Below are 12,561 nucleotides of genomic sequence, written 5' to 3' on the forward strand. Positions count from 1 at the left end.
TCTTATTGGGAAGGTATTTCATCTGGGTTCGCCCTGCACTAACCCATGTTTCCCTTTCTGCCTGGCTGCCGTGATGCTGGGAACTTAACGCTCAATCCTGTTTGTCTGGGCTCTGTTCTTTCTATATTTTCTTACTAGTCTCCTCATTATCCAGTTCTATTTTCATAGTACACTTTCAGTATCACTTGTATTAGACATGTCAATGATAATGCAAAGGATGTGTGTAAGTCAGGGACATCGACTGGTTCCCAGATTAGTGCAGTCATGGACACAGAGGCATGAGCCTGAGGGCAGTTCATACATTTTCTTCCTCAGCTCTTTAAAGTTCCTCTTCTATGATCCTTATCTTCAAACTGCGCTCTCCCTCTCTCCGCCACTGCAAGGCCAGGCAACTTTCCATTTCCTGTCTTCACCTCCATCCTCCATGTGAGGCTGAGCCTGACTTCCTCATGGTATCTCCAACCTGATCATGCCTCATGCATCCTCACACGGGGTTTCCTTCTGGGGTTTTCCCTGAGCAGAGTCAGCTATGCCAAGTGTCCCAGCACTAACTGATTCTTCCCTGCTGCTTGCAACACTCTTCAGTTTCCAGAGTAGAGATGTCCACAGCAGTCCAGCATCCAGCACCAGCCAGTCCTTCTCTGACCAGCTCTCTTCCCAATTTCCTTTCCCTATGTTCTTCAGATCATCGCATAGCGCTTTATCCATCATCAAAAACAAAAAACAAAAACAAAAAACCAACCAAACAAACAAAAAAAACGCTCAGCTCTTCTCAAAGACGGCAGAAAGAACAGAAAGCCGACACCCACCACTCACCATTTTTCCCTTTGGGTCACTAGTCCCTGCCCTACTTCAGTGGAGAGGTGACCACACCAGATCTCACATTTGTGCTCTGGAAACTGCTATCTACTCAGAGAACTTCTGTCAGAAGCCAAGGGGGCGGGGCGGCACTGCTCAGCTTCTGACATCACCACCCTCTTATTATCAGTGGAAGCAGGCTTGACTTAGCACCCTTATCTAAGGCATCGTGGAGGGCAGCTGGCTAAAAGGTACCTGGAACTCAAACATGGGACACTGGGAGAGAAGAAAACTTCTCAGTTTCTCCTGGGCTGACAGAGGTTCCTGAGAGAGACTTCAGAACTTCATTCCAGCTGGCCCTTGAAAGCTGTGCCTGGAAGGGGAGAGCTTCGGAGGGATAAACAGCGCTGTCTCCAGCTCCTCTGGGTCAGGAGCAGTCTGCTCAGAAGGAAGTGGTGTTTCCCTGACCCCAATGTTCCCACAGCCCCCTGGATGGTGATCATGGGGCTGTACCCTTCCCACCCTTGGGAACTCAGTCAAATAGTTATCTTTATGGCACCAGTTTGTCCACGTGCTTGACCAGTGGGGTTTCACTTTTGCAAACATCTGTTTATAACCCTTGAGAGAAAAATACCAAGCAGCCTGCCCCAAGAACTCAAGCCGAGAACAAGGTAAGGGAAACAGTTTTGGTTTTTTTTTTTTTTTTTGTTTTTGTTTTTTTTTTTTGTTTTTTTTTTTTTTTAATAGCTGGGAAGTGGGAGGGGCACTAACTTCTCTGGTTGTTTTTAACTCTTTGCTTTCTTGGGTCCTACCTCCTATTAAGCCAGTCTCATTTTAACCAAAAGAATTTAACTGACTGTGGAGTCCCTGCGTCCTTTTGTGCTGGGCATATCTGTCACATTACCAGCGCAGTCCCTGGGGGTCGAAGACTACTAGTTTTAGGTGTGTTGTGAGTACTTAATGAGAGGACTGAATGGAGCCGCCCCTCTGGGGAGCGCAGGCACACTTCCTTTCCATCTTTCAAGGAGGATGGAGGGGAAACGTAATCTCTGGTTTCCCCACAGGGCAGCCCAAGATGGATTATTCCACAGCGGCCCCCGAGGATGACTATGATGTCCTCATACAGGATGACCTGGACAGCCATGAGCCGGAGCAAGCCCTCACCCCCCAGCTCCTCTCTGCCCAGCAGGCATTGCAGTTCTTCTGTCTTGTGTTTGCACTGGGGCTCCTGAACAATGCATTGGCTGTGTTCATCCTGGTAAAATACAAGGGACTGAAGAATGTGGGGAACATCTACTGTCTAAACCTGGCAGTTTCGAATTTGTGTTTCCTGCTTCCCCTGCCGTTCTGGGCACAGGCTGCCGCAAGCGGGGAGAGCCCTGGCAATGGGACTTGTAAAGCTCTTGTTGGGCTCCACTCCACGGGCTTATACAGCGAGACGTTTTTCAACATCCTTCTCCTCGTGCAAGGGTACAAGTTGTTTTCCCAAGGGACACAGTCCTCGGCCCTCACAACAGTGCGCAGTGTTGTTGTTACAAGCATCCTGGCCTGGATCACGGCTGTTACACTCGCTTTGCCTGAATCTGTGTTTTACCAGCCTCACATGGAAAGACAGAGAAGCAACTGCGCCTTTGGCAAACCTCACTTTTTGCCAGTTGGAGAGCCATTCTGGAAGTATTTTCTGACTTCAAAGACAAACATTTTGGTTCTTGGTTTTCCTCTGGTGGTTTTTATATTCTGCTGTGCGCAAATGAGGAAAACACAGGCCTTCAGGGAGAGGCAGAACGATCTTCGAAAGCTTGGTTTTGTCATAATGGCCGTATTCCTTTTGATGTGGGCGCCCTACAATATTGTGCTCTTCCTGTCTGAGTTCCAGGAACACCTGCCCCTGCAGGATGGAAAGCACAGCTACCACCTGGATGCAAGTCTTCAGGTCACACAGCTCATTGCCACCACCCACTGCTGTGCTAACCCTCTCATCTGTTTGCTTTTTGACAAGGCCTTCACACGCTGTCTCTGCAGCCTGTTCCCACGGTGCAGCGGCAGCCCGTCTCGAAGTGGGGCAGACTCTCAGGGAGCTCCGCCAAGGAGAGGCCATGACCAGACCTTTGAACTCTACAGTAGTTTGCATCAAAGGCAGGATATGTAAACCTTGATCCTTGTCTCTTCGTATTATTTTATGTAATTTTTTACGTTTATATAAAAATAGAATATAAGAAAGAGGACTGGTTAGTGAGTATTTACTAGTAAGCGCTGAATTTGTCTCTGTTACAGGGCTAGGCTATTTATAAAGGTGAACTCCTCCTTCTTACTTCTTGTCTACAGTGTGAGTGTTCTTATTCCCATACCCGAGAAAGAAACTGAAGGCCAGTGGTTCATCCAAAGCGATATAACTACAAAGAGGCAGAACAGAAGAGCAAACCCAGACATCACTTGTCCCAGAGCCTGTGAGTTAGCCAAGGGTGCCATCCTTTCAATCATTATCAGCCAGGGATAATGGCATATGTCTATAATCCAGCACTCTAGGATTCTGAGGCAGGAGGATTCCCACAAATGCAATGATAACCTAGGCAATATGGTAAGACCTCCCCAACCCCATTTTTTTTTGTTGTTGTTGTTGCTGTTGTTCAACAAATTAATATGTTCTTTTAAAGCTCAATTTGAAGGCTGGGGTGTAACTCAGTTGGTGGGATGTCAGTCTTGCATTCCTGGCATGAACCTAGTATGGTTGGGCACTGATTTTTGTTTTTTTTTTTTTTTGGGGGGGGGCTGGCTTTCTCTGTGTAGTCCTGGCTGTCCTGAAACTCTCTTTGAAGTCCAGGTTGGCCATGAACTTAGAGATTCCCCTGTCTCTGCCTCCTGAATCCTGGGATTAGAGTGTGTGACACCATGTCCAGTGCATCCAGTTTGGTGGTGCACATCTTAATTTCAGTTCAACTCAAAAAATGAAAGCAGGAAGATCAAAAGTTCAAGGTCATCCTTGGCTACACAGTGAGTTCAAGGCCACCTTGGGTCCCTGAAACAAAAAAAACAAAAAAAACAAAAAAAAAAAAAAATAGACGTAAGCATTATTATGGAAACAGTCTTCCAGGTACATGCTCCCTCAGGTTACGGGAAGAACTGGCTTCATGGAGGCTGTGGAAACCAAAGGTAGGGTGGTTGGTTGGTTCTGTGGGAACACAATTGACTAGTCACCATACCCAAGCTTCCCTGGTTCTTCCAGCCTGTGATTTTTCCAAGGTTTTAGAGTTACTTGCTGATGACTGTATCATGAAGGCTCTGGTGTCTTAGGAAATTTAACGAGAGTAGATGTAAAAGTATGTTTAGAACCACTGGATTAAATGAGCACTGTGACCTTTGAAATATAACACATACCGCAGGCCTCATTAGCCTGTGGCTACACATCATTTCCCACTTCCTTCTGTAGCTGTTACACAGCACGCACTTCTACCTGCCAGTCAGCAGGAGACCAGCTCTTTGGCCAGGGTTACAAGTCCCCAAGCCCCGGAGATCTCGGGTGACCCCTCTTTCTGCCTCTGGAGTTTGGAGCTGGTCTCCACACTGCGTCTGGGCTGAGGACTTGTGGCCACAGCCCTTCTTTTAGGGCTGCGATGGAAGGTGGAGGCCAGCACAGGCAGGTAAAGGGAATAGGAGAGCATTCACCTAGGGAATTCTTCCCAGGACAAAGGCTTCTCCCATGTCATAGGTCAATGGGAGTCATCATAACAGAGGAAGGAAAAAGAAACGAAGGCCAGCACAAGGCATGGTGAGTGAGGACACTTGCTGTGTAAGTCTGGTGGCCTGAGTTCAGCCTCTGGAACCCACATGGAGGTGGAAGGAGAGATCCAACTCTGGAAAGTTGTCCTCTGGCTTCCACATGTGTGCTAGCTTAAGCACACACAGGCATACAGGCATGCATGCATGTACACCTACCATGTCACCTTATCACAATACACTACTAAAAAGGTTTTTTGTTTATTTGTTTGTTTACTTGTTTGGTTTTTGTTTTTTCGAGACAGGGTTTCTCTGTAGCTCTGGAGCCTGTGATGGAACTCACTTTTTAGACAAGGCTGGCCTCGAACTCAGTGCCAGGGTTAAAGGTGTGTACCACCACTGTCCAGCTACTAAAAGAAGTTTTAAAAAGAAAGAAATTGATGGTGACATCTCCAAGTAACTAAAATTGGAATTCTTGTACTGTGTTGGTAGGAGTATAAAATGACATAAACAGTTTGGGAAAAGATGGAAATTTCTGTAAAAGCTAAGTATGTAGTTACCAATTAGTCCACTTCTAAATGCTTACCCAAGAAAAGAGAAGATGAAAACGTGCCTGTACGCACACTTGTACGTGAACCTTCATGAAAGCTGTATTTACATAGCCATAAAGTGCCACCGAGCCACCTGTCCCTACACAGTAGCAGACTATGGGATCACCCAGCTTCATGTATGAAGTCCTAAAAGGCTGAGCAACAGATGACTTCTGCTCAGTTGGACATTTTAATTTCCAATATGTTCATTTTTATTTTTATTTGGATAAGATTTTAGAAAACACTAATCCTTAGTGGCGGAAGTCAGTGGTCGGTAAGGAAGCTTGGATAGGAGGGGTATGGGATGAAGGAAGCTTGCATAGATAGGAGGGGTATGGGATGCGTCTCAAAGAGTACACGGATGTTGAGGGGTGTAGTGCATATGTTATCTGGATGCAGTGTTGTTTTCACTAGCCATCATGGGTGCCAAAACCTTATCAAATTGTAGGCTTTAAATATGTGATCTATTGTGCACCAAGTGTGCCCCAGTGTGGCTGAACTTTAAAGCCTCTGAGGTACATCAGTGTGTTAGTGCAAGCTGTCTCAGAGCACAGCCGAGGGTCCTCTGATGCTCAGCCTTCCATCACATGCTCAAATAGAGTTTCCAAGCAGCATAAGGGATGCCTGCCCATGGACCACACTGTCCCATCCCTGCCCCTGACTAGGGTAGAGGAGAATGTGGGTGGCACCCCAAAGGGAGCACAATTGCAAGAGAGAGACTTAGGGGGACAGTATCCCAGAAGATATGCAAAGGGGTTTGGGACGTTCCAGCAAGAGTGGTTGAGAATATACTCTCTTCACAGCTTTAAGGAAGTAGGTCTGGTCCCCACCCACTTCTATTCTGTGTTAAACAAAAGCCTCAGAGGAAAAAATATCATTCCTTGATATTCCTACTGACAGGGATGAACTCAAGGGACAGCCTTGTCAGAATGAAAGTCAGAAAGTGGAAAGACCTGGAAGCCGTAAGACAGACAGACGACACTGAGAATCAAGAGTGGGATGTGGTGTCCTTAAAGCTTGACTACAGCAATCCCTTCCTTCTGTGTCAGACCAAGTAGGCTGTTCCCTAGAAATGAAAACAGTGCTTGAGGACCAGTGAGATGACTCACAGCATAGCGGTACTTACTATCAACCCTGATGACTTGAGCTGGGTCCCTGGGGTCCACAGGGTGCAAGGAGGGAGCTAACTCTCACAGTTTGTCTTCTGACCTTTATCTGTGTGCTTTGACAGACAGACACACACACACACACACACACACACACACAATGTAATAAAAATTAAAAACAACACTAGCGTTTCTATTTTTCTACAAATACTGTAATAAAAATATGCAGTAGAAAGCAAAATATAACGGCTAGTATAGTTTTTGTTTGTTTGTTTTTTAGGATAGTTCTGTTTTGCTTGCAACTTATTCACTAGCAGAAGAAACTGCTGGTTGGCTTTGTCTATGAGGAAGGCTCGTTACTTTGGTACCAATTGTGGAATACTGCAGTAGGCATGGATTGGGGGCATTGCCAGCCATTGGCCTTCAGTCTCACCACAGCAGCCATACAAAGACAGACAGATGATCCTGTGTTTGAGTAGTGAAATCCCACCTTCCGGCTCTTTAGGCCACGCTGCCTAGGAAAGGGATGACACATTCCCAGGAAAGGGTGTAGCCATCCTGGCAGGAATGAAGACATGTGTTCCTCTCTCCCTTTGGATATCAGACTGCTGAAACAATGAAGGGAACCAGGATTTCCCAGGAGTCTCGGGATAGAGAAGGAGGAGCTGGTGTCAGCTAAGTGGGGAGCTTGTCCTCTGGGAAGGGACTTGACACAGCTCTGAACACTGGTTAGACTACCTTGTAGGAGAGACTGGACTGGAGGCAATGATGACATCTGGGACCACACCTTGACCAGATGTGAACTCTTGCCCTCTACTTAAACCTGAACCTCATGTCAGGACCCCAAGTATAGACTTGGGTGGGGTGTCACTATATCAGTAGGTTTATTAATCACAGTCTGAGCCCTGACAGACACCTAATGAACGAGCGTGGTTTGCTTGAATTGTTCTCAACTTGTCCTCAAAAAATCAATTAAACAGAGAAGCAATGGTAAGAAGCAGGAGAGAGAATGAGGGGGGGGAAGGGAGGGAGATAGATCAATCGAGAGAGAGAGAGAGAGAGAGAGAGAGAGAGAGAGAGAGAGAGAGAGAGAGGTTTGATTGATATGGCTACTCTGGGAAAGGAACAAAGAGATCTGTGACCTCCTTTGTCTCTCTGGGTACTAATACGAGGTTTGGGTGTGAGTAGAAGGCAAGGAGCAGGACAGTCTGGGCTAGGCTGTAGTTCTGCCCATCACCATTGTCCTAGCTCACCTGTGCTGCAAACCCGAATGTGGCATGCTCGGGGATCCTTAGGAGCCCCGCTCTGAAGCCAACAGCTCCAGGTAACAAGGACACCTCTGAAGACTTTGTACAGGGGGCCCAGAGCCCTCTCACCTTTCTGAAATGGCACTGTGAGACATCCTGTGAGTATTCCCAGTGTGGTGGCACTGTTTCTGCCTTGTGGGGGGTGAAGCAGGGAAGCGTAGGGAATAGAGGCGTAACCCAGGACTCTACCTGATTTGGGCTGTGTGTGCCTGACTTCTGATAATCCTCTTGACAGCCTAGCTCCTTTACCCACACATGCTATGCATACATGCCTCTCTCTGAACAACGCAACCAACAACCTCAGACCCCACCTTGGTCAGGCGATACCTACACCCCTCTCTGAACAATTGGAAATGTTCCTCTATCAAATTCTGACAGTTTCTATTCAAGTACATCACAGCTAAGGACAAGTTCATCAAGCCTGAACTGGATTTGAGTGCATGTGCACTGAGGCAAAACTTTGTTTTGGTGAACTTCTAGGGAAAGTCCCTCGTGTTCTAGTTGCTTTTCTGTTGCTGTAACAAAACATCCTGACCTAAAGCAAGTTGGGGAGGAAAGGCTTTATTTAGCCGATGGGTCTATCAGTGAGGGGAGCTAAGGCAGGAATCAGGACCTGAAGCGGAGACAATGGAGGAACCCTGCTTATTATCTTCTGTTCCTTGCCTGCTCTGCAGGGCCATTTGCTCAGGGACAGTGTGGTTCACAGGGGGGCTGGACCCTCCGACACTTAGCAATTGAGAGCATATCCCACAGATATGCCCTCAGGCCGGTCTGATGGAGGCAATTCCTTGGTTGAACCTGCCTCTTCCTAGGTTGTGTCAAGTTGACAAAAGCTAATAAGTGCACCCTATTTGTCATCTTGTGCTTGTGTGTAATTAGGCTCACATATGATTAAAATCAGATGCATTTTGGGAAGAGTGACAGTAGGAATAATAAAAAAAGACTATTATGATGTAATCTATCAGTCAAAACAGAGAGCCACCTCAGTACTCCCCTAGTCACCAAACTCCCCTCCTCTTGAATCCAGTCAAGGGAAGTCCCAACAACAAGGGGGACCCTTGCACAGTGTAACTCATGAGGCTGCTGCTCCTTAGAGTGCATTTTGGTCTTTTCTATTGATTGGCTTTAAATGAAGTTTCCTTGCAATTTTTGCAAATTTGTATAAACTTTCATATCAGTTCTTTACGTAAGAGACCAAGAGCCGGGAAACACTTGGCCCTCATCCCCACCGTGGGTGATAGGGCATTCATAGACACACGCTCTTCCTGCACAGCAGCCCTGCCTGCGGCAGTTCGGTCGGCTTGAAGAGTCATCAATGGCAGTAGGTTCTTTCCATCTTAGGAAGATGGGGAAGGCCTAACCTTCTCTCCAGGTCTGGTTCACAGAAGAGGAGGTGCCTGCAGCCATGTATGGCTTTCTTTAGACAGTTCTATGAACTGGAAGACACGTGAGGAAGGGTGGGCTGGGGAAGGCTGGACCTGTCCTGGTTCTTCTGGCCCAGTCTGTGGAGGCCAGTGAATGTGTGCTCACTCTGTGATCTGACTTAGACTCTGCTTTCTCTTTCTTCTCCTCCCCCCCCCCCCCCCCCGTCTAGAGAGAGTGGGGGGGACATTGTATCTTCTGACGGTTGACCATTCTCCAGTGTTAGCATGCCACCCGGAAACAACACCCTCAGCTTAACAAAGATGAAATGGAAGCTAAGGGATTTTTGTTTGTTTGTTTGTTCTTTGCTTGTTTGATTGTTTTTCTGCCGTGCAGCTAACCTGCACAGCAGAATTTAAGCCAAGGGGCCTGAGGTAGACTCACAAACCAATAAAACATTGCTTTGTTTTGGGTTCTGAAGGCAAAGATCTGACGTAATGTCAAGTCACTTTTCTGACATTCTTTCACCAAGGAAGACAGAGGACAAGGGACCTTATCGGGGACTGCAAGGGCCTTGGGAAATGTCACTAGGACTTTGGTTCATTGTACCATGACGCCATCCTGGAAAAGTCTTGAGGCCTGTCACAGGTAGAGACAGAAAATGGTGCTACAGATAGGAACCCAAAAGTCAGAGCTTTCCCTGAAGACGTGAGTGTGAAGAAATAACAACATGGTACTGAGCAGGGCCCGCCCTGTGATGGACTTAGAAACACAGTGTAGACACACCCTTGGGCCTGTCTTCAAGGGAGTTTCCAGAAGGGTTTCACTGCAGAGGGAATACCCAGTCTGGATGTGCCAGCACCACACGTAGGCTGGGTCCCTGGCTGAATGAGGAGACAGTGAGCTGAGTGCCAGCTTCATCGCTTGCATCGCTCTCTGCCTCCCGACTGTGGACACAGAGTGGCCAGCTGCCTCACACTCCTGCCACCGCGCCTTGCTCACTGTGGCAAATTGTGCCCTCAAACTGAGCACAAATGGACAGTTTCTTCCTTAGACCGATTTGTCAGGTTTTTGTCACAGTAATTAGAAAAGTTACAGCAGCACACACTCCGCTGAGAGTGAGGACAGATGTGGAGGGCATGAGTCTGTGGGACCAGCTGTTGTAATAAAGCACATGGGGACCCTGAGGGGTTCCATGGCGGGTGAGGGACAAACACAGCACATAGAGCTTAGGTCAGAGATTTTATTAGGAAGGGAAGGGAAGGGAGAAAGGGAGGGGGAAAGGGGGAGAAGAGGGAAAGAGATGGGGAGAGAGAGAGGAAGAGAGAGAGAAGAGGGCAGGGAAAGTCCTGTCTGCCCCTTCAGAGGAACAGCAGAAAGAGGATGGAGTGGGTGAGGGTCTTTCTTTTAAGAGAGTCCTTGCACCTCCGTCCAGACTACATAGTCATGGAACCCTGGGCTGGCCAGGGGACTGCCTGAGTGCATTCTGCCGGGTGACAGGGGGCAGGCCAGCGTAATGCCTGAATCCTTACAGCAGCACTGTGTAGAGTGCCAGGGTGTGTCTTGAACTACACACACACACACACACACACACACACACACACACACACACACACACGTCTAGATTGTGCATGTATGTGTCTGTCTAAAATTGTTCACTAGAGGCATAATTTAGGGGTTGTCTCCCACAGGCCATGGGAAGCACAGAACCTCAGCAGTCTTCACAGATACAGGTTTTGCCCACATCAGACTTCACAATTCTGATGACAGGAAGTTTTGACTTCCTAGCCCTAGCAATGCAGAGGGGATGAGTTTCTTCTTCTTCTTTTTTTTTTTTTTTTTCATCTCTCCCTGCTTTAGCTAAGAGTCCCTACTGCCTCTAATACTCAGGGTATCATTCTTTCTTTAAAGTCAAACAATATAAACTCAGGGTGCCCAGGACCTCTCTTAGGAGGACCATGGACCCGGACAGCCCTGAGATCCTGTGACTATTGCCTCTAGCACCTTCCAGCCTTCCCCTCAGTTACTTCTCATCTTGGGATCTTTATCCTTTCTCCACGTGCTCTTCCCCTAGGCAGAAGACTTTCTGGGTTCTTTGTTATCACAGGAAAGGACAGGAAAGTCAACAGAGAGTGGCCATCCCTACATCCTGGGTGTCCCTGTTAAGACTCCAAGGGCATCAGCTCTGAGCTCTCACCCTTACTTATCTGAGTAACATGGCCTCACAAAATGCTTCCCCAATGCACAGCAGTTCTAACACTGACTCTCTAGCTCCATCCTGCCATTCAGACATTGCTTCTGGTATTTCTTTCCCACTTCTGTGGAAACACGTGTGAGAATCTATTTCGGGGCATGGCACTGGAAGCCATCAGGGCTATCACTTTCAACCTAAGGAGCAGGGTGGTGCTCATGCCCACAGCTGCTTCAGAGGCTGGTGGCTTGCTAATATCCTCTACCTCCTAAGTTGTGAGCCTGCGGTACAGAAAGTGTGTGTGTGTGTGTGTGTGTGTGTGTGTGTGTGTGTGTGTGTGAGCACGTGCACACACACATACATGCATGTGTGTGTCTGCATTCAGGTGACTGCTGGGGTCAAGGGCATTGAATCCTCCTGGAGCTAGAATTACCTTTGGCTGTGGATTGTTCAACACAGGAACTGAGCCATCTCTCTAGTTCAGTTACATATATATATATATATATATATATATCATATAATATATATACATTTACATATAATGTAATATATTATATATTACATAGTATAGTGGTGTAATATAATATATATTTTTATGTGTATTGGAGAGATGGTTCAGTGGTTAAAAGCACTTGTGGCTCTTACAGAGGACCCAGGTTCAGTTTTCAGAATCTATATGATGGTTCGTAACCATCTGTAATTCCAGTTCCAGGGCATCTCACCCTCTTCTGGCCTCCAAAAGCTCTATGGCTGATTCTGGTCAGCTAGTAACTAGTTCCGCCCTCTGATTCAAGGTCAACTTTATTGGGTGTCTTAGGAGTGTCAGAGTGTGATTAAAATATCCCATAACAAATTGTCATGTTTTGCAAGCATTAAACTCTGCCATCAAATGTTTCTCATAGCATAGACTCCTAGTGGAACTTCCTGAGCCTGGCTAGAGTTTGGCAACTTGTCTTTGGCCTATCACTTCCCCATAGGAGTGACTCAGCAAAACCACCTCTGCCCAGCTACTGCTAATGTGGTGAAATATTATTGGCCCTTACACCTCACCATCCTGAGGTTCCCACTCTCTTTCTCAACGCTATATAAGCGCATGCTTGATGCAATAAAAGAAGCTCCTGCTTCCACAGGCTCCCGGCTCAGTGTGTGAGTCTCTCAGGTCTGAGTCGTTGACACTCACTCTCCCACTCAGCCCCAGGAGGAGACCGGCTGGACCAGCTCCTTCCACAGCCCTACCTGCCTGAGGACCCGGAAAAGGACAACGTTATCTTGTCTTGGTCCCTTTTCTGAAAATTCTAGAGAGAAATGCAGGTGGCAGCAGAGATACCCATTCTTGTTAGCAAAGGGGAACAATGGGTAAATGCATGATGGAGCAGAATTATAGGATCGTTGTCTGTGCCTTGGAAGAGCTCACTGGAGCGAATGGGTAGAACTAGAGAGTGGGTGGCTGGGACAGTAACTCAGGCCTAAGTTTGATCCCCAGAACTGGTATT

At 47.2% G+C, this 12,561-nt stretch overlaps 1 protein-coding gene across 1 annotated transcript; it reads left to right on the top strand.

Moving 5' to 3' along the window:
- Nucleotides 1–868: 868 nt before the first annotated feature.
- Nucleotides 869–3,018, top strand: Ccrl2 (C-C motif chemokine receptor like 2). The gene is made up of 2 exons (XM_051203235.1): nucleotides 869–1,469; nucleotides 1,863–3,018. The coding sequence occupies exon 2, from the start codon at nucleotides 1,874–1,876 to the stop codon at nucleotides 2,945–2,947; it is 1,074 nt and encodes a 357-aa protein (XP_051059192.1). The 5' UTR covers nucleotides 869–1,469; nucleotides 1,863–1,873; the 3' UTR covers nucleotides 2,948–3,018.
- The last annotated feature ends 9,543 nt before the right edge of the window (nucleotides 3,019–12,561 follow it).

This window comes from Phodopus roborovskii, unplaced genomic scaffold (assembly GCF_943737965.1).
Source record: "Phodopus roborovskii unplaced genomic scaffold, PHOROB, whole genome shotgun sequence".
Lineage (NCBI taxonomy): Eukaryota > Metazoa > Chordata > Mammalia > Rodentia > Cricetidae > Phodopus > Phodopus roborovskii.

Excerpts from the sequence above, each read along its gene's own strand:
- Ccrl2 (XM_051203235.1), top strand. The coding sequence starts at position 1,874 with ATGGATTATTCCACAGCGGCCCCCGAGGATGACTATGATGTCCTCATA.